The sequence below is a fragment of the Anopheles funestus genome, chromosome X, assembly GCF_943734845.2.
Source record: "Anopheles funestus chromosome X, idAnoFuneDA-416_04, whole genome shotgun sequence".
NCBI lineage: Eukaryota > Metazoa > Arthropoda > Insecta > Diptera > Culicidae > Anopheles > Anopheles funestus.
In genome coordinates, this window is record NC_064597.1 from 8206247 (window position 1) to 8229177 (window position 22931).

Here is a 22931-nt window from a genome sequence, read left to right on the forward strand (position 1 = left end):
AATATAATTGTTTTAATTGTAGATTAGACAAGTTTTAGTTAGCGCGTCGAAACAGTAAGGGTATAGAAACAATTGAGAATTTCTTTAAAAAAAAAGATTTCCAACCAGATGGAAGAAACATTGCAGCTGGAACTTCAACATGATGAAACATTTTGGTATGCTTTGATAGTAGCTTTTTGCAGAAAGTGATGGAAGGTTTTTTAATAGCAAAGCTTGTTCATTTTTAGCGTTTGGATTTCTAAAATATAGGAGTAGTACTTCTGAGTAGTGATGGGTAAATTATGAATTTTGCCGGAGTCGCCATCTGGAGTCGGAATGATTCCGGCAGAAGGGAGCAGGGGGTTTTGAGGACCTGCAAAATGTACAATTTAGCCATGGCTAGAGAGGAAGTGAGGGAGGGAGGGGGGTACCGGACTCCACTGGACTAGACTGAACTCGACCAGACTCGATCGGACTCGATCGGACTCGCCGGAGTCAATTTTGTGACTTCATGCGCGGAGTCGGAGCCGGATTCACGATTCCACTCCGGATTATCCATCACTACTTCTGAGCCGATTCAAAGAGAAATCGGTTTCTGTATTTATTTAGATTTCTAGAATTTTGTTGGGAGCCAAATGTATTGTATCAATTACTATTGCGTTAGTGTCAAAGCATAATACTATTGTTTAAAATTTTAATTTACTTTAAATTAATTGGGGATACTAAACCCCAACTTTACGTTTCACTATGAGATGTAATTTCTCCTTTATTGTGATAAATGTTTTCACGTAACCGTTTCAATATATATGTCATTCCGGCCGGAGTTACCATAGAGTGTCGTGTGTAAATACACTTGCCAGTGTGGCCGTATAGTAGAGAATATAGTTTTGTAGGAAGTTATTGCTAGTACTAGCTCCCTCTGTAGTCTATCCACTGGAAGCATTCACGAGTTCGCATACGAAAGACGAAGAAAATTGGTAGCGCCTGCGCTCGATTCGTTATCAGCCTGCGGGTTGAGACACACAACGCTCCTTGCCTTTGTATGCTTTAGAGCGGGATATAAAATTGGGTTGGTTGCCTGCTTATCGGGGGGGTGGTCGGAAAAAAAACGTGACGACGTACCTATTTTCCATTACGATTGTGTGTGAAAAACAGCCATCAGTCAACAACCGAAACTTGAACAGTGCAGTCGAAAAGAGGTCCGCTCGAAAAGAGCTGTTACTACTAAGATATAGCGAGAAAGAGGGATAGAAATAGAGTGAGAGAGAGAGGGAAAGAGAGAGAAAGGAGGAAAAGATGAGGAATTCTGCTGGGTTTTGAGCTAATGTGAAAATTTCGGTTTCATATGCCTCACCTAACTTTTGGGGCTGGTGCAATTTGGTGAAAACCGTAAATCATGTGTCAGGAGCGCAATATTTGTAGGCAAGCAAGAACACGGTTGTTCATGTTGATGTGCCCTGTAAATCTCCAGCAGCTCTACACTCAAGCTTAAGGTATAACAGTCTTCCTGCACATATTACCTTATACCTCGGACAACGAGCAGAATCATCCCATGTGGTATTATCAAGGTGAGCGCTTTTGTTGGAGCTTGTAGTAGAAAATTGAAAATAATCAATGTTGTACATTGGGCTTTAACTACGATCTCCGTTCAATCCTAAAGCCTGAAACCTAAAAGCATTGCTCTTGATGATATGTAAGTGTAGCATCATTATCTAAGCTGAATTGAACGTATATGTATACCCTAAGGTTAAGCAGGTGGCCGTGTAAATGCCCGATAGGTATGGTATATTTGGGTTATAAGAGTTAGTCGCACTTTGCGTTACATTATTCAACACTCACCGCGTAATGGATCGATGTAAAGTGGCAACCTGAGGTGCAGTAGCTTTAACAACCGATTGGTTGATTCTCTTGTTTGCGTGGGCATTGCTAACACGTGGATGACATTGTTCTATATATTATCGATTTTTGCACTGTACCTTAGCGGACCGACGTCATTGCATGGATATTTCTGTAATCGATAATTACGTATCCAACATACTTCATCACCTCTAAATATGGCAGTGAATTCTCCAGGGAACATGGATGCAACGATATCTGTGTTTTCCCAACTTCCGCCTCAACAAGTTGTAGACAGATGTGTCGGAAATGGGAAAAGTTGTGGCCATCATTTAAGAAATGGGCAGCACAAATAATTCTCTTCAAGAATTAAGAGATTAAAATTGAATATGCTGGACATTTTGGGGAATAGAATAGCTTGTGAGGCACTTGGTTACATGATTTTCTCTTCGTCAGCTCGTCGAGAGAATGACCCTGGAAAATTCTGCCACATCTTTTTTTTTTGCTCGTTTGCTTTCGTTCGGCGATAAACGATTCAGGGAATCATTGTTGTAGAACCATTCGAGAGAAGAGCATCTCGTGATGAAGGTTATGCTTTTATACACCCATAATGTACGTCCAGGGGGCCTTGGGCAATGTTGGTATGCTGTTGCGATTATTCAACATACAAAGTGTGATCCTAAGAAAACTGTTTGTTGTAGCTTGAGTTTATTTTAAAACTTACATTTTAAAAATGATGTTTATTATTTTGTAATTTAGAAACTTCTTATCTCAATATACATATGTATGTGTAATTTTATCAAGCCGTGACAAAGTGAGTGCTGGATAACTTTCATAATAATCCTAACGATAATAGAGTTTTTGTCCTTCACGTGTACCCGTAGGGCACTTATTACGTGGCATATTATTGCCCAAATATGGTTGTTAGCACCAGCACTGATGTCGTGCTCTGGACCAAGCAAGAATACATTGCGAGTAGAGTACAATAAAAGGCCTTTATTGTAGCTTGTTTGTACGTTTTTAACTTGCCTGTCCTTCAGAGAGGTGTAAGCAAAATTTGCTAAAGTTATTCAAGAAAAAAAGACGGAGCCTAAGATTTCCTGAGGTTGTATTGTGCGAAATAGGATATGTATCTTTAGATTTGAAGTGAAGAAAACAATTGAATAGTACGTAGATATTCCATCAATTCGTACTTACAAATGACCACGTAGGTCATCACATCAGCGAAAAAAAGGGCATTTTGTACATCCCTCTATGCTCTTTTTTCTATAAAAATATCATCGACTATAGAGTGTACACGGCATAGATGCTTCTTCAGCTAAATTTAGCGACCGTTCAGCAGAACCGACGCACGGCACTGTGGATCTAGCAGGAGGCGCCTATCATCCCGTATATTAGGCAGCTTCTTTGTGGAAGATTTGCCATCCTTGCCGCATATTTGACGTCAGCAGAAGCCCGTTAGATCTCACGTTACAATGGCCGAACAGCAGCAACGTGACTCGCTATGTCCGCGATTGATCGACTATCTGGCAATTGTTGGGGCTCGCACAACGCATGTGACGCGCTCCGGGACTGGTAACGTAGTGTCTGCTTCTGGTTCTGCCAGTCAATCGTCGGTGCAGGTTAGTATATATCGTGCGCAAGCTTCGGTTTTGTCAGCTAACGTGTCGGTGTTTTTGTTTTAATATAGCTACCGGAGCTATTGCGACGTTACCCACCCATGGACCATGATGATTTCCCGCTGCCGCTGGACATGGTGTACTTCTGTCAGCCGGAAGGATGCGTCAGTGTTGGTTCCCGGCGGACAGGATCAGCTATAAGGGATACAACATCCTTTGTGTTCACCCTCACCGATAAGGATTCGGGCAAAACGCGGTACGGTATCTGTGTGAACTTTTATCGTCCGATCGAAAAATCGTTGCCGCGCGTTAGTGTCGGTTCCGGCACGGCAAATAGTAAACAGCCACCGAACTCCTCACTGCGCCGTGAGTCGTGGCGCAAAAGCATGGAGAAGAGTTCCGATTCTGCCTTTTCTAGGTAATGCTTTGCTTGCCAGTTGTCTGGAACTGGAGCTGGAAGTTGATTGCTTTTTAATCTACTATTCGCAGTGACTATCGGAGCAGCAATATAGCACCGAGCGACTCATCCGACCGGGATTGCCCCAGCAGACGTGACTCGGATCCACCGAATGCGAGCACCAACTATGGAACTACCCATCAATCACTGTTGGGAGTGGTCGGTCCATCCGGGGACTCCGAATCCGGTGGTAGCCATTCTCCCTCGCCACGCGCCTCCCGAAAGCGATCGAAAATTCGTAACCATTCCCTGACATCACTGTGCATTCTCTCCCATCATCCATTCTTAACGATATTTCGCGAATGTCTGTTCATACTGAAACGGCTAATCGATGCCTGTAATGATTCGTGCAGCCCGAAACGTGTTGGTGCTGCACGGCCATCGGTGCGCGATAGTGTCTGGAACGTGCTTACTAACCAGGCATCGGAGTCGACCAGCTCGGTCATACTGCACGATGTACAGGAGATCGAAACCTGGATCTTGCGGCTACTGTCCGCGCCGGTACCGGTGCCCGGTTCAACGCGCGTCGAGGTAGACGTGCTGTCCGCTGCACTCTATCAACCGCTCGTGTTTGCCCTTCCAGACCACACACGCTTTACGCTGGTCGACTTTCCGCTTCATCTGCCGCTGGAACTGTTGGGTGTCGATACCTGTCTGCGGGTACTGACGCTAATACTGCTAGAGCACAAGGTCATCATACAGTCGCGTAACTATAACGCACTTTCCATGTCCGTAATGGCGTTCGTGCATCTGATCTACCCATTAGAGTACATGTTCCCGGTGATTCCACTATTGCCAACATGTATGGGAAGCGCTGAGCAGTTGTTGCTTGCACCCACGCCTTACATTATCGGGCTACCGGCGACCTTTTTGATGTACAAGAAAAACTTTCGGTAAGAATAGGTTCGCAAGTGCTACCGGAGTAGCCCTATAAGGTAGCTAAGTATTCATTTTTTCTACTAATAGCTTACCGGACGACATTTGGCTCGTTGATCTAGACTCGAACAAGCTCACACCGGCTTCTGGTGAGATGGAGGCAATACCAATGTTGCCGGAACCAGAAGGCGGTATACTGAAGAATCACTTGAAACAGGTATGTGTCTGTAGTAGTTACTTTCCTAGCGTTACATTTACAATGGGTGTTAAACATCCTGTGGTTGCTAACCTGGAGATCCGATGTCTGATGATATTTCATTGATTGTGTGTAAGGCTCTCAACTCGATGACTTCCGGGAATCAGGCATCATCGATGCCGAATCGTCCGCCCGCTGCTAACGGGCGAGACAGCTTCAATAGTACGAACGCTACTACTGGTTTAGCACTGCAGGCACCGCAGTCGTCCGGATCGCATGGTTCTAATCATGGTGGCGTGTCGTCCACTGGTACCGCACCTTTGACTGGTCCGTCCGGCCCTACAGTTGCTTCCCAACAGCCAAGTCCCGTCGGTCAACCATCCGCTGCAAATCCACTGATTTTTGGTGCGGACGTCGATTCGGTCGATGTGGCGACACGTGTTGCAATGGTGCGGTTCTTCAATTCGCAAAACACACTCGCCAACTTCACCGAGCACACGCGCATACTGCGACTATATCCACGGCCAGTTGTCGCCTTTCAGATTAATAGTTTTCTGCGTTCGCGACCCCGTACGTCTGCCTTTTTGAATCGCTTCGCCCGTACTCAAGCTGTTGAGTGGTTAGCCGAATGGTCACTGACGCCCTCGAACGTAGCGTTTCTTCGCGTGCAGACGGGTGTATTGGATCCGGCGCAAGTCGGCGATAAGCCGAAATGGTACGCACACGCCCTCAACCCGATTCGCTTCCAGGTGTGGGACGAGGGTAGTTCGCTCAGTGTCGCACTCAAGCGTATGTTGCGGCTCGAGAGTCAACCAACGGATGAGAGTGGTTCCGACTCGGACGGTGCGGACAGCACTAGCTCATCGTACTCGTCGCTAAGTGACTTTGTGTCCGAGATCGTATCATCGGATCTGTCGCCGAGTCTGCACGAGGTGTACGCTAACCAGCACCATCATCATCATCATGTCGCACCGAAGAACCTGTCATCGAATCTAGACCCACATCTTGTATATCGACCGCCCAGCTCGTTACGCTTCCCGGAAGGAATGCAACCGCAACCGAGAGAACCGAGCGGTACGGAGCAACCGGACTCAGCCGAATCGACATCTTCCAGCCAGTCTGACCTTAGCTCGCCCAGCTTCAATCGGGATTCGGAGTTTGAATTTAACCCCAAGACACGCAACGAGGTACATCTGGTGGTAAAGCCAGAGCGTGAGCATGGTAGCTTTGAGAACGAATCTGACTCCAACTCAACCACAACTCCGAAGACAATCGTATCGAAGGATAGTGGAGGTTCGCACGAAGCAGTCGCCGGAGCCAAACGTAGCGGAAAGTTGTGTAAGATACCACCACCCATATCGCCTAACTTTGGACGACAGCAGAGCGGAGCAAATCTGTTGGCACGCACATCCAGCTCCGGCTCGACCGGTTCTGGCAGCCATCCACCATCGCTTGGATCGGCCGGATCACAGCGCCAGAGCTCGCAAGGCTCACTGTTCGAGGTGCTGACGACACAGGCGAAGGAGCTCGTTAGGGAAACGACCCGACAGAGCAGCCAGGACGGTCTGTTGGCTCAGATGGATAAGGTAGGCGGGTCAGACTTCATACCTCACTGTGCACTTACTGTATATCTAATGTTCTCCGTTCTAGGAGTAACTATGATTGTATATGATTTAATGTCAATTCCCTATTCTCTAACTCTCCTTCTTTCTGTCTTTCTTTACCTTCGTTCTGTTGCACGCTGTCCCTCTTTATTGTAATTTATCTTCAAAATTCTACATTTATGGAATGTGTTAAGTTCAAAGTGCAGGCGAAGGAAATTGAAGAAGATCTCAAGATTCTAGCTCCCCTTGAGCAGGTGTGTTTGGTTTGTTTGTTTTATTCTCTTATTATGTTTCCGTTGCTAGCAATATAATGCCGTTCTTTACGAGTAACCAACAACAAAAAAAAGCAACCTTGCCTTTGTTGAGGCGCCCGCTATTGCCAAATTAGTGTGCTTGATGTTTTTGTTGAGCTTGTGCGCTTCTTGTTTTAAACGGAATATTTTGTTTAATAGAGATCCCATTTGCTTTCAGCTTACGTTACAGGCAAAGAAAGCCGCCGAAGAGGCTTCGAAACAGGCTCTCGAAGCATCGAAGCAGGCGGCTGGAGTCAGCAAGAATACGATCGAGGATCTAACGTACGTCGGCAAATCCACCATTGGGGATCTCACCAAATCGGCAAAAGAGGTGGCAGCGAAGAAGGGATTACTGCAGCAGGGTACCGGACCCTACTCCGGTCCGCAGTCGTTAAATTCGCCGACTTCCAATACGGTGGCCACCACTAATCAGTCACTGTTTTCGTCGATCACGAGCGATTTTAACGGCATCGCCCAATCGACATCCTCCATGTTCTCCGATCTATTCGGTAGTAAGCAGAAAAACCAACAACAGCAGCAGCAACATCAGCAACATCAGCAGCATCAACAGCAACACCATCAACAGCAGGGCGGTGACACACAGCGTGCTACCAGCATGCTACAGCAGCAGCAGATCAAAATGAAGGAAAAGTTATCGTTCGATCCATTCCCGGGTCGGAAGGGGTTGGTGGAGCGCAATCCGCTTATTAAACATTCCGGTCCGAAGCAAACGAAGGAAGAGATTCAGCGAATACAGAACGCCGAGCGGTCGACAAGTAATTCGGAAAATCAAACCTTTCTTAAGGATCTTGTAAATCAGGTGCTGGCCGGTGAGGGTGTTGGATGGTTGAAGCTGAACCGTCTCAAGAAGCTGATGGAGGACGAATCGTACCGTATGCTTGTACTGGGGAAGCTCAATAGGACGCTTGAGCGAAAAATTGGACCTGATGATCATATAGACGATGTGGTAAGTATGTCGATATCCCCAACATACTACGTCCACAAGAAATAATTGCATTATCTTTATCTGCAATAGTGCATATCGAAAGCCGTGTACAAAGGTACGCTCAAGTGTTTGGTGGCAATAACGCATGGGTTGGAACACACGATTGGAAACTTTGGGCTCGGTGGGATGGCGTCCGTCTTTCAGATGATGGAAATCGCACACACGCATTACTGGAGCAAGGATTTAACCGAAGGCGCAGGTTCAGATATGTCCGCCAGTTTACTCTCCAGTCAGGTAACCATGCGTTACATTGCGTTACTTGTGGGTACGATTGCTTGACACGTCTCTTTCCCTCTTCCTTAACCAGAGTGTCAGTCCAATGGGCAGTCGAGAGAATCTTCGGTCGCCGCAAAGCCCTACGGAATTGTCCGACTGGATGTTGGGTGGTTCTCGCAAAAGCTCAAATGCGACCACGGATCATGTTGCTCTATCACGGCACCCGTCGGAGAACGAGCAGGAAAACCAGTCCACGTCGGAGATGTTCAAGGATATGCTTTCGCTTAAACGTAACGTGTTGTTTAACAAGTTGACATCGTTTGATTCCGAGGTGGGTAAAGAATCCTCAGCTTTAATAGTAATATGTTTTTGTTTAATGCTCACAACGATCGTTTCTCCTATTTGTTATAAATTAAATACTCTACTATTTTTCTTGTAAATTGATTAACAATGTGATACATCGTGATGCTGTACAATAGTTTGGCTATAGCTGGTACAAATGATAGAGAAGAATCGTTCCACTTTCTGATATATTTTGCATATTTAGGTTTTGTTGGAAGATCTGAATTTTCTTGAAAAATGATAACATATACATTCAAATGCTCTAAAAGTACAGGAGACGCAGATGCTTCTCAGGCTCAAGCAGTCTGAGTGGTAAAAATTGCAATCAAAGTATTTAGCGCGTCGTGTATTAGTGCAAACATTTAATTTCCCATCCCACATTGTCTGTTGTGTTGTTTTGTTTTTGTGTTTTATTACTGTATAAAGTGAGTTAAAACGAATGGCCTGGAAGTACGTTTGTGTGTGTTACAATAGTTGATCTTATGGTTTGATTTCGCTCTATGTAAAGTTTTTTTGTTTTGTTTTCTTAGACCAGAAAAAAACCGCAATACTACTATGGTCAGATTGGTCCCTTCTTCATTATTGCTCCTCTTACCTCTTGCGCAGTATAATTTAGTTCTCTACATCTATATGTGTACGCTTGAAATGTATGTCTCCCTCACCTCTACAACACACAGGGTAGCATTGCGATGCAAGATTCATCTGGGACATTATCTGTCGCTAGTGACGTTTTGCCGCAACAGCAAACCGGTGACTATTTGGCCACCTCCATTTCTTGCCGGTCGACTGTGTCGGATACGGAATATGAGAAGGTAAGTATCGCAATGATGTGGCTTGTGGTGAGATGAGCAAATCTTCACAACTCACTTGATTTGCTAACTTACATTACAATTCGTTTTTTGTTGCGTGTGCGTGTGTGTACTTTTGTTTTTGTGAGCGTGTGGGTGTGTGTGTGTCTTGTGGAAATGCATGTTTATTTAATTTAAATAATTCTTCTACAATTATCTGCGTATCAGGGGAAGATTACAGAATACAATTTGTTTTAATTCGGTACGTTCGTTCATTTTACTTTCAGTTTCCGAAAAGTTCCACCCTGAAGGATGCGAAAAAGATGGCGGGCGGTATATTCTCCGGCAAGTCATCACTGAGTGCGGGTTTTCGCTACACCGGCGGTAGCCTTATTCCCTCGTCCGGATCACCATCACCGGATGCACCGCGGGTGTATCTGTTCGAGGGTTTGTTGGGCAAGGATCGGTCCAGCATTTGGGATCAGATGCAGTTCTGGGAGGATGCGTTCCTGGATGCGGTGAGTCAGGAGCGGGACATGATCGGGATGGATCAGGGTCCGGGTGAGATGATGGAGCGTTACAAAGCGTTATCCGAGTCCGAGCGCAAGCGGCTAGAGCACGATGAGGATCGTCTACTGTCAACGATGCTCTACAATCTAACCGCAATTCTGGTTATGCTGAATGTGCACAAGCTGGAAATAAAGAAGAAAGTTCGCCGATTGCTTGGTAAAAGTCACATCGGCTTCATCTACTCGCAGGAAGTGAACTTACTGCTCGATCAGATCAATAATCTGGTAGGTAAAGGGTTTGCCGCAGTTCATTTGTATGCGAATAACGTTGTTTTTCACTTTTTTTTTGGCCAGCATGGTAATGATATCGATCTGAAGCCACTTGGTTCCCGGTTACTGCATCGGCAAAGTTTCACCGTGCATCAGGGTATCGATGCAAGCGGATCGCTCCGGTTTATTGAGGTGCGTGATGACGGACTGGTGTTGCGTTCGGTTAATGGCAGCATCACCGAACGATGGTGGTTCGAACGGCTCGTTAACATGACGTATTCGCCGAAGACGAAGGTACTCTGTCTGTGGCAGCGTAACGGTGGCCAAACACAGCTACACAAGTACTATACACGCAAGGTAAGTGCGATGCCCAGCAGAGCATGTAAAGGACGATTTTCGATTAACTTGTGCAACGATATTTCACACTTCACAACAGTGCAAGGAGTTGTATAACTGCATCAAGGAGTCGATGGAACGCAGCGGTTGCGCTGGCCAGGCACCGGAGTTAGGAGGTGAGTTCCCGGTACAGGACATGACCACCGGCGAGGGAGGTTTGCTGCAGGTGTGCCTTGAGGGCGTCGGACTGTTGTTTGCCAACAGCAAGGTAAGCCCAACTGTTCCATCGCTTAGTACATACCGTTAGTCACACCCCCCAAATTGTATGTTCTTTCTTAGCTTGTACCGTTTCGTTTTAATCTCGTTTTCGTTCATCATTCTCTTTTTATAAATGTATTACCTTCTTACATGCATCATACTCAGTTACTCGTACCATCCAAAATGATACCGTTCAGTCGGATCTGTCGTTTTGTACGTCGAGTGTTATGTTTATCGCTGAGAACAAAAAAACCTCCCCCAACTGATAGCCGACAGCTAGTGTCGCTTGGTATCCAAAAAAAAAAACAGTATGATTAGTAACGTCCATCATAACACACCCGATCATCTTTGTCGAAGCAGTACACGTTTGCAAACATCCAGATTGTGTCGCCGATACTGGAACAAACGGTTGTTTGTTTTAGCTTAGTGTCATCTCATCTGTCAAGGGTTTTTTTTTCTGTTTCCGTTCTGCCGTCTCATTCACCCTGCCTTGGTGAATGTTGGTGGCATCGGGGCCTTACGACTCCGAACTCGAGAAGTAAACAAAGCTAGCCTTTAGAACTGCTTTCAACTGTCATCTCATTTCGATGAGGAGGTAATCCATAACTTAGTATCCACAAGCGGGGAATACTAAATGCATTTGCTCACGGGAGCTTCATAATGCCAAATATAGGAAAATTGCAAAAGCGTGTAGTAAATTAAGGTTTCTAATATGCAAAAAATTGTTCACTGTTACTATTTCCGTTCGGTTTTATTCGTTATCGCTGTCACATTGATTTATTTTTCTGGTTTTACATTTTACGTTTACTGGTTGAGTTACGATTGTGTTTGCTTGCGTATACTGACACGGTTTTGTTTTTTTGTTTTTGGGAATTTTCGTTGTCCGTTTCGTTATGAGTTTTCGTTTTTTGTACGTCGAGGTACGACGATCTGAAATGACTTGCAACCACTAAGCGTTGCTACTGTTAACGTTATCAAGGACCGTCTCTAGCTAGGCGAATCGAACCGAATCTTGCCACAACTCGTTCTGTCGCGGTGCAAAAACAATGCCAGTATACTACGTTTCGTACTACTAACAAAACATTTCACCCATTGCTCGTGTGTACCTATTGCATATAATTTTTTTTCGACAAAACAGTTGAACATGTACCTACTCTCCCAATAACTTAAAGATGTAATAAGCACAAACTTGCGTGTAGATGTCAACGTTATATATCTATGTTTTAACCGACCTAATTTGTTTCCTTTTCGTTCCATATCTTTAGCATTGATATTCCAAAAACTCTTATTACGCATGTTTTACGTTCTTTACCATTTAACTAGTTCACGTATAACCATGAGAATTCCTCCATGTAATTATACTACAAAAAAAAACCAGATCATATAAAGCATTATACAAATGTGTGAGACGAATTCGCATTCAGATGCCATGCAATAGCTTTAGTTACTCGCTGCGTCTGTGTGTGTGCGTGTTCCGTCCGTTTCCGTGGATAGTAACGCACCCTATACACCTGTGCTGTACTATCCTTTAGCATCTGTCAAACATGTGTCAGGAACGTCAGTCTTTAGTATGAAGCAATCATTTATGGCTATTTGCGCATTTATCCTGTACACCTCTCCACACTAGTGTGCGTGTGTGTGTGTGCAATATTCCATGTAGCATTATCTGTCACTAGTTCCGATGTCAAAATGCTGGGATGGTTTGTTTCGTTTACTAAAATTTCCGTTTTTTTTCTAATGTGCGAGAAGAGTGTGACACTGTGTCTCTCTCTGTCTCTTGGAGGAAAAAGGAAGAAAAAATCGAGGCGAATAAGAAAAAAAACATGTTAGAAGGGGTACAGGAGATGGAAAACAAAAGGAGAGAGCTGATCATATTGTTTTGCTTTACATTTATTATATATCCATATATATACGCATCACAGTCTCTTTTACTCGCCGCTTACTTGCATTTGTTTTTGACAGCTAGTGCATTTTGGGCTACTCTTACTAAGCACGCACATCAACCAAGATAATTGTGATTCGTTTCATTCTGTTTCGTATGTTTAATCTCGTTTGTCTTCCACTCTCGTTTACGATCATCCTTCAAGATGCTGATGTGTTTTACGGCAAACTATTGTTAGACGTCTTTGTTTGTTTGTTTTTCTTTCTTTCTTTTTCATATGCGCGCGCGCGTTTTTGTGATAAACTTTTACGGTGTAACGTTTATTCTCAAGCCATATTTATCCTTTCCACCGTTTTCACATTACACATTTACAAAATTAAGTGCTACAGTGGAGTTGGACGAACCCGAGTTCGGATTTTTCGCACAATGAAATTAAGTTGGTCCATGGAGAATTTTATAGACTAAAAGAAATAGAAAATCAGCTCCAATTCGTTTTACATGAAAGCAATTTAATATTTTTAACCGTGTTTATTAATAACACGCATGTAACATGTTTCTAAAAAGTTTATCGATCTTTAATCATATTCATTATTTTCGTCTCTCGTTGTGTTTTGTGAAAGTTTTAACAATCGTTTGGAGTACGGTTTTTTTTGTTATTGTCAATTAGTCTTTTTCTTTTATTATGTTCAATTAAATCGTATGAAGCTACCTGAGCCACATGACACTTCATTACACTGGAGTTCGATTAACAATGGATAAAGTTTTTTTTTTATTTTGTTTGTATGTTTAATATTCTCTGCCTTTGTCATCGAACCGTGTACGTTGAGTTATTCTTTTGTTTGATTTATTTTCCGTTATCCGACAGCTATTACACACGATTTCTCCCGTCGTGGCAACAAAACGACAAATGAACAAAGCATAGAGCAATTTGTCTACGCAAAATGAGGAATACAAATTAAAAAAAAAAACTTTTGAGATGGTCCTTGAGTGTACGCGGATACGTTTTTTCTTCTTCTTTTGAGTTAACTGATCTACTGTGTTTTGCGTTACCTTCGTTTCGTCTCCTGTTCTTTTCCGTTTTGTTTCTTTTTTTTTCTTTTTAACGTATTCTTTCACGTTTAACCCTGTAACGCTGTCCAACTGTTTCAAAGCGTATCTTCGGTTGAACAACTGCATTTCATGAATATCATTTCTGTCCCGCTCCTGCTCTATTGGAAGAACAATTTTAACTTGCCCACTGCAGACAGGAATAAATACCAAAAAAAAAAAAAAACAAAAGGACCAGTAGATAGAAGTGTAGAAAACAGTGTATGCTGGTTTGTACAGTTTTACCACAGTAAAGGTTTATGGTTTTATCATCATCAAAGTTTACATACCTTCTCATATCTCCTTCGTAAAACCAAACCGGAATAATGATAATTTGAAATAATAAATTTTAAATGTACAACAACAACAACAACAACAACAACAAAACCATCCTAACTGGAGCAATTTATTATCGAACTTCACTAATCATGATTTTCTTACCTTTCTCTTTTATTCCTCCCCTTTTTTTAATCTGTCGAATCATCTAATGACGATTTCGATACTATCAAATGAACGAACAATGTTGAAATTCAATCGAAAACCTTGATCGTCCATCGTACAAATAAAATGAAATGTAAAAAAAAAAAAAAATACGAACAAAAAACATGAAACACGTTGAAACCAAAAAAAAAATCTGGATCATTTTCAAACATTTACTATACTCTCATTTGCTGGAAAGGATTTTGAGGTACAGTTACATTTTTTTCTATTTTACTATTATGTAATAAGTGAGACATTTGCTACAAAAAAAAAAATACAAAACTTCGCTATACACTATTCACTCACAATGTACACGCAAAAGAAAAAAAAAGGAAAATATATCAAAAATACTCTCCCTAAACTTTAACCCCCAACATCAACAATGTAGGCAATTATACTGATTGTTGCTGTTTATATGTACGATGTATATTCTTTCTTTTTCTTTTTTCGTTTTGTTTACTGCTTCATTATTGATCAGTTTGATACCTCTACTTTTCCTTTCCAGTTTTCCCTCACTTCACGCAACGAGACTAGCTCAACGTTTTATTGGTTTTTGTTTCTTTGTTAATTGGGTTTTGTCTAACACTACACACCCCCTGCCACAGTATTTATTTTGGCTGGATGATACACAATCACCCTTTCGAAACTCATCTCCACCAAAAAACTAGAGTGCTACTACTAGAAGCTTTACGAGAAGCTTTACTGTGCTGTATCTTAACGCCCCCTCACCCCAATAAGTTCCTTTCCCGATTTTAATTAGTGCATTCAAATAATCGTTTATGTTTTCCATTTTTTCCGGATTTTTCAATTTTAACTCCATTTTCCATTCTGGAAGGAAGTTCCTCCCCCCCCCCCCCCCCACACATGCTTTGTATTAATTCTCTTGTGTTGCTCACTTTTTTAAAACTCGGTGTCGATGTTTATTATCGTATTTACGCGTTCCTGAAACATACCCATCACGTAATATTTTCAACAAAATCATTTAAATTAAAAGTGAGAGAGAGAGAGTGAGAGAATAATCTTGCCGAACCTGTTTGTACAAGCTGATACAAGTTACGATTTGTTGTGGAGCAGCAATTACAAAAGCTTCATCACCGCGCGCTGCTATATCATAGTTCATGTATTTCATGTTTCAGTTTTTTTTAGCGGCTTTAGAAAGTTGCGTTAGTGCGGTGAAGTTGCGCACACAGTTTTGCGTTACCCCGTCACTACATGCTTAGCAATTGTCGCGTTTGCGAACAAAGAAAATTATAATAAGTAATACATTTATTGTTTTGATAAAGTCGATGAGAAAGGCAATTGGCTTATTTATGGATTTTTTTTATTTTTTTATAATTTTTTATTATTTTTTTTGTTTAAAACATTATTTGAGTGAAAAGAAACTTATTGTAACCAATTGGCATTAAAATAAAACAATTTAAATTTTTTTGCAAAATTTCCCAAAAAAATCATAAGGGGTAAGCCTTATGAAATTTTCGAGTTGAAATTTTTTTTTAAATTTTTTTCTGATTTTTTATTCTTTTTTTAATTTAAAGCACTATTTAAGTGAAAAGAAACTTATTGCAATAAATTCCCATTAAAATATATCAGATTTAAAAATTTTGCTACATTGCTCAAAAATGAGGAAAATTTTACATTTTCTCAAACAGGGTAAGGAACTTGGTTCCTCGAATAACTTCTGGCACAGACATCTAAACGCATGGCCGTCCAAGAAGAAAATGTAGCCATTGGTGCCATCTATCGACCACAGGTTAAAGATTGGCGATCCGTTGGATACCGACCGAGTTATAGGCAAAACTTGGTGCAAAAATGAGCCTTATGAAATTTTCAAACTTTTATAATTTTTTAAATTTTTTAAATTTTTTATTATTTTTTTGTTTAAAACATTATTTGAGTGAAAAGAAACTTATTGTAACCAATTGGCATTGAAATAAAACAATTTAATTTTTTTTTGCAAAATTTCCTAAAAAATCTTAAGGGGTAAGCCTTATGAAATTTTCGAGTTGAAATTTTTTTTTAAATTTTTTTCTGATTTTTTATTCTTTTTTTAATTTAAAGTATTGTTTGGGTGAAAAAACCCAAATTGCAACCAATTGGCATTAAAATAAATCAACTTATAAAATTTTGCAAATTAATTGATTTTTTTTTTTGGGAAATATCCGTAAGATGAGATTTTATTTCGAATTAACAGCCATTCTTCTGTTTTTATTTTTTTTATATGGAGTTTCGCAACCGCGACAATTGCTAAGCGTTTGGTGACGGCGTTAGACCCTTATTTTTATTTACATTTCTGCATTTTTTTTCCGTAAAGTAACATCGTAAGCAAAATTGTACTTGAAGATATTGTTTCTTCCGATTAGTTTCATTCTTAGTCAGCTTTTCTCATTTTCCGTTTTTGTCCCCATTTCTCTACCTACCCCCCACACCCCTTAGTGCATTATGAAAACGAGCTTAGTAAGTCTAGCAAAGTAAATCTGGTTGAAAATATAGAGCCATTTTCACATTGATTTGAACACACTTCGTTTTTTGGGTTTTATTCTTGTGTTTCTGTAATGGTATTTTTCGCATGCACTTTCCCGTTTCCCCTTACATGCAATACGTCCCGTTACAGTGTTTGCTCCTTCTTTTTTAACCAAAGAATGCAATTGGTTGGTTTACGATTGTAAAATTTGAAAATTAGTGTATTTTTTTCTTTTTTACAAAATTTTGTATATTTTTGTGAACCATTTCATGAGTAAAAGTGAAACATAAACAAACAACTTTTTGTTTTATATATTATCTTAGATCATCGTGTAATATCATCTTTACTATACAACAATTGTTTTCCGTTTGTAAAACATCTCTATAATGCAGTTTATTTCGTTAAACCAGCTTTTGTTAGTTTCTCTCCGTTTTTTATGTTAAAAAAAACACACAAATCTTTCGTTTCTATAAAAGTTTTAAATTCTAAAAATAAATGTGCCAAGTTTGTTTTTTCTTAAGTTTTCTAATTTTCGAGCAAACAGCTAAAAAAAATTTAATTTAAAAAAAAACATAAAGCTGTTTCTAGTGCCGATCGTTTCGAAGACCATCTCACAAGTAAATTTGTTTGTATATGATAATATGTTCCCAGTTTACGCAATATGGACATGTGTTTTATCGAATGGTGTAATTGATCTTTATGTTCGTAGGCAAATTTAAAAAAAAAAGCGCATCTTCTTTTGCTCATAAATATATTCAATATGTGCATAGATGTATACATAGACACATAGAGTTATATCACCTTCATCGCTCTTTAGAGACGCTCTAATGTGCGTCCCCCCATTACAAAACCAAAAAAAAAAAAAAACGAAAAAAAAAATTCAACGCAAAACAATTGGAAGTTACGTTTGGTACTTTGGTTTTATGCGCCATTTCTGTTCTGCCATTTTGTGGTTGTTTGTTTTTTTCTTCTCTCTCTTCCTGTCATTCTTTCATAGTTTTCGTTGTACATCTTGGTCTTGTATGAAGCTTTTATTCGTTTACCATTAACGCACACTGGTAGCATAAGCTAGTTATGTTACGAGCCACACACAAACTCAGCCTCCATACCATTTACTACAAACGCTCATTTTGCCGGTAGAACCGTAGGCCAATCGGGGTATATTCACCCCGTTCTTGTTACCGATGCAGTTTCGTTTTTCGCTCGGTTTTTTTTTCGTTTTACTTCTTGAATATTGTTTTAATGTTTTCTTTTTCTCGTGCTCGTGGTTAAATATTTTATGCTTCCCAGTTTAGAACTAGTATGCTGATGGTAGCAGTTTTAGTAGTTGTTTGCTTTGTTTTTGTATTTTTTTTTTCTTATTTGTTTTGAGTGATAAAACCGTGTCGTATTTAAAACAGAGCCAATCATTTAGATTTTTCTTTCCTGCAAGGATATATATTAGTCTTTATTAGCGGATTATATTACAAATGCTGCCGATAATAATGTTTAGCGGCTTTTCTTTTTCTTTTTTAAATTATTCTACAAATTGATATCGTTCTGTTTTTTGCCCCATATGTACATGTTTGCCTTTTTGACATTACAAAGCATACATACATACACTCACCATACACGAAACTTACCACGCGGACATGTAAAAATGGTAGCCGGTTGCGTTTGAAATGTTGCGCAATGGAGTTTGAACTTTATATGGCAAGGCAGCTTATCTCTCAATGCTAACCTCAAAAAGAAAAAAAAAAACCGAACCGAAAACAAACCAGGTAACAATTCAAATGTAATCGATTTGACAATTATGACAGACTGCACAAGTACCGTATTACTACTACTACTTTACTATCTGGTTGAAGTTAGCTAGTGCACAATACATTAAACACGCGCTACACAACAATACACACACTCAATGCACATATACATTTACACAGATACAGCTCGATACGTGCAGAAGCACCTTGCCTCGTCATCAGGTTAACATTTGTTGTTAATATGCTTTTCCCTGTTTTCTTCATTCGACGGAAACAACACACACCCTGATCTTGATCGGTTGGTGTGATTAATGTGACACCGTCGCCTGTTCTTCAAACGACAAATATGCGACAAAAATTTGCCAACAGTTCTTCATCCGACTGAACCACATACGGAAGTGTTTCACACAGAAGGGAGGAGTGTTCATTTTGGAGGAATACAGTAAGTATATTTACCCGGACTGTTTGTTAAGTTTTTCTGTTAACTGACAGCAAACTATTTTTCTTCTTTTAGATCCTAAAACGAGACTTATTATTCAGCGTAAATATAAATCTGCGATGGTAAGTAACTATTCTCAACCCTCAAGCTTAAACTAAGCTTGGTTGTCAAATCATGCGATACCGAATGAGCATTATGATAAGTACAGTGGAGCACCGATGATCCGGATACCTTTTATCCAGCTGTCCCATTATCCGTGCTGCTCGTAAATGACAGTTCCCAAAAGCAAATTGACATTTTAAACTGCAAACCGGAGTTGGCAAGGAATAAAAGCCTCTATAAGAAATGATACAATTGGCTTAAGTTCGACCAAATAAAACAGATTTATTTTGCAAAGTGCACCTAAGAATATTAACACATTTAGCTTTAGAAAAAAAATCCACTCATTATACACTAAACACTAATATTGATCAATAAAAAGAGTTGTGCATATTATCCGTGATATTCGCTGATCCGGTAGGGGCCGTGTCTCAATCAGCACGGATAATCGGGCGTTCCACTGTAGCTACTGTAAGGACAGCATTAAAACAGCTTTGAATAAATTATTTTAGAAGCTAGATATTGATTTACGATAAGTAGTAACATTGTTTGTTCATTGCGCATACGCAACGAAGATGCGTGCGTAACAAAAAAGTAGTTAGGGTGGGTTTGATAAAACAAAAAAAAAGGTTTTATATTTGACAGTACAGCACTGTTACGGAACCTGTTTAATTGCAAATGATCAGGCGTGGCATTTACTTAAATGCAAATCACAGATCTCACTGCATCTCTTTGCCTCACTACAATCCGGTTACACAGGGTGACTGGATCGTAAAGCAACGGTGCTAATGTCCTACACGTTGTGTTTTGATGGGGCAGCTAGGTATTATATCGGTATGGCATAATACGACAAATGATTTGTTATATTATACGCTCTAGACGCATGGGATGGCATCTTTCCGTGAATCTCCAGACCCAGAAACTATTCTCCCACCATTGCAGGCGGATCAAATATGCTATGCGGTGCTGTGCGTTTTCTCATACATTGCCGCCGGTCAGGAGCAGACAAAGCAACAGGGATCTGTCACTGGGAAGGGAATATCAGCTGGGCCGCAGCACGTACAGGTCCCTAGCGCACAAGCAAACGTTGGACAGTCACCATCGGTCAAAACTCTTCAGGTTCAGCCACAACAGCAGCAGCAACAGCAACAACAGCACCAACAACAATCGCAAAAAATTCAACAAATTCATCTGCCCCAACAAAGCTCACCAAAGTTAAAAACCGTCGTCGGTAAACCGATCAGCCCCAAACAATCGGCACCGACAGCGATACAGCAGCCGGTACAGCAGCCACCGGCGCACCCACCGCCCACCTTTCAGTCGCAGCAACCACAGCAACCGAATCAGCGAAAGCATTCCAACACCTCCCAAGCGGATGTAGCAACAGCGGACAAAGCAGCGTCGGTACCAAAACCACCAACAATTCCAGCACGGCCGAAGGTCACCTCATCCAGCTCCATTTCTAGCAGCCCACCGTTAACCAAGGCACCGGTACTGGTGCCAAACCGGGGTCCACCACCAGCAATTCCACCCCGCACTAGCCTTTCGCAGCGGTCCGATTCGGTCAGCAGTACGTCCAGCCACCAGCAACCATTGCAACGTCAGTACTCCGCCATCGAACCTTCCGCCTCTGCCCGACAGTCGGGTGCAAAACCGTTTCCGTTTCGTTCGCTACAAAAACAATCGACAGACGCTGGTGGTAATGCATCGTTGGAACATTAAAGCCAGTAGAATGCCAGTAAACACTGCAGAGATGGACTCGATGGACTAGCTGACCTGAATGTAACGCTCGCAAAATGCAACGCAAACCATAATACAACGATTAAAACGTAAGCGAGCGACACAACCAGTTTAGAGAGGGAAGGGAAGAAGAGAGTAAACTATCCACTGTGCGAAGCTCTATGGTGCAATTGAATCTTTGGAGTAGAAAGAAAGAAAGAAAAACAAACACAGATCTATATAATTAAACAGAAACAAAAGTGTCGCGTGCTGTTAAAAATAAGCTTTAAATAATACACATCTTCAGGTAGGATAACGAGCGGGTCTCGCTTCTAGGTGAATTACGTTCAATAGTTTCGTCTGTACGCGATGGATGCTTTCATCAGCTGCATATGTTTAAGTGTTAATGTTGTCGATTACATTTCCGTTTCCAGTTTTATGAAATGCTTTGTTTTTGTGCACAAATGTTAATAAGAGCGATAATATAATTTGCCTGAGGAACGCGAGGGATGGGGGCAATGTTAGCATTAGTGTGATAGTAGCCATAGAATGTACGAAGATAAGGGAACTTCGGTCTGAACTATACATACACGTGCGCCTGTATATATCACAGCCAGACAGCCAGCCGGTAGGATAAATTCGTAATCGATAATTTCGCCTCAGGTTGATAGCAAGAAAAGAAAACACCCCGGACAAATACGTTCTACTATTTAAATGACGCAAAATATCGCCAATGTAAAACCCAATGGACCCCCCCGAAGAAGACACATCAGTTTGCGTTTATGTTAAATCTCAATAGCTTTAAAACAATATATCATCCGTGTGTGTGTGGCGTTATGTATCGAAAACTCGCCCCCCCGCACTATATTTAAACACTGTAATCGTTCGCGGACGCAGACATGTGTTCCCTCCCCCGCCCCGTAGACCCGTTACCTTCGACCCTAGCCGTAGTAGATCCGCCAGTTGTGATAGCAACCTGTACGCGTTAGCGACCACAAGAGCAATACATACTTTCAGGAGCGACAGATGAAGCAAATGGTAGGAAACTGATAGAAACGGGAAGTGAAAATCAACAAAATAAAGGCAATCCAATGTATTGGGAGTGCGTAGAATCTGCCGCTTCCAGTGTATGCAAATGGCTTACTGCTGATCAACGTCCCTTTTCCGAACCGATGCTTCCTTCTTCCTGCTGCAGGTGAGTCGCATACTGTAGCACGTAAAACAACGATTGGACGTGCCAGATAAGATACTTAGAATCCAAGCTTCCGGATTCGTTTCCAATTGTGTATATCGATTTCATTTTATTTTATTTCAATTCCTTTATTGCAGCAAGTGCTACACTCAAAGCATCTCTAAGTCGCATGGGAGAAATATTGAGAAATTTGGTGATCTTCGGTACATCGTTTACAAGATCGTCGATTTCACTGAGCTGGAACTGCTTCAATAAATAGGAAGGCTTATCTTCTTGTTGCAGGACATGAAGTTCCTTCTTCTGGAGAGCTTAAAGAGATCTTCTTGTTGCAAGACATAAAGTTCCCGATTCTTCGATCTTCATCTTTAGCTTGTGATACCCTTTAGCCTCGTTTACTGTTGGTGGGACCCAAAACAAGACTTCTACTCTGCTCTTTGACATTTCTTCAGAACAGTGAGAGAGATATATATATATATAGAAAGAGGACAAAGAGGAGAGAAAGAGTGACTCCCATAAATACTAGATCGACAATCAACAGTGTATCGAAATAAATGCTTTAACTTGTATAAAGTATTTACTATATTCTTTTATTAGGTACCAAAACTGTACCAATGGAAATAATTTATGTTCCCCGTTCTCAAAACGTCGAACAATCGTAAATTCATACCTTTTACAGTTTGCATTAAAACCTCCTCAATGTGATCTTTCCCCCCCGCGCGATCATACAGCTGTGATGCGTTTCATGTGCTCTAGCTCGCTCGTATTTGGGTATTCGGTTCTGCACATCGGTACTGAAATAGTCGAGAACAGTATTTCCCCCCCCCGGCTCATGTGCGATTATGCCCGGAGAATACGAATGTCCGAGAATCCTATCCTGCCAAAACCGGTGCGGCATTGCCGAGTGACGTTAATCGTATGACGAAAAAAAAGAAAAAAAATTGAAGGAAGAAGAAAAATAATAAAAGAAACACTTCAATGTATTTAGGGATAGGTAGAAGTGACGATTTGTTTATCATACAAATTTATGGTACTACGAAGTTCCGTTTCCATGCTCGTTGCACGTCCAAAACCCAACTCTAAAGGGTTTAGTCCAATACACACACAACACTCTTGGGTAGTGGACGCTGGCACATCCATGCCGCAGATACGTGAGCAGCGTGTTAAGCATAGATTGGCAGACCCGATCCATCGCCTTTGTCCAGCGTCAAACTAAGCAATCCCCCAAGGCAAACGGACCCGGGCGGGT

The 22931-nt window shown here is 41.3% G+C and overlaps 1 protein-coding gene across 4 annotated transcripts; it reads left to right on the forward strand.

Moving 5' to 3' along the window:
* Positions 1 to 668: 668 nt before the first annotated feature.
* LOC125764072 (MAP kinase-activating death domain protein) lies at positions 669 to 21629 on the forward strand. 4 transcript variants are annotated; one of them, XM_049427905.1, is made up of 17 exons: positions 669 to 1547; positions 3108 to 3437; positions 3506 to 3852; positions 3924 to 4784; positions 4858 to 4984; positions 5101 to 6549; positions 6762 to 6821; positions 7039 to 7827; positions 7897 to 8100; positions 8174 to 8413; positions 9102 to 9236; positions 9500 to 10006; positions 10076 to 10348; positions 10428 to 10595; positions 18606 to 18678; positions 18751 to 18797; positions 19717 to 21629. In XM_049427905.1, exons 2-17 carry the CDS (start codon positions 3291 to 3293, stop codon positions 20494 to 20496), a joined length of 6207 nt encoding a protein of 2068 aa, XP_049283862.1. In that variant the 5' UTR covers positions 669 to 1547; positions 3108 to 3290; the 3' UTR covers positions 20497 to 21629. The 4 variants fall into 4 exon arrangements, with proteins under 4 accessions (XP_049283862.1, XP_049283872.1, XP_049283881.1 ...); XM_049427915.1 differs by lacking the exon at positions 6762 to 6821 and having other exon boundaries at positions 3106 to 3437; XM_049427924.1 differs by lacking the exon at positions 9102 to 9236 and having other exon boundaries at positions 670 to 1547; positions 3106 to 3437.
* Positions 21630 to 22931: the final 1302 nt, after the last annotated feature.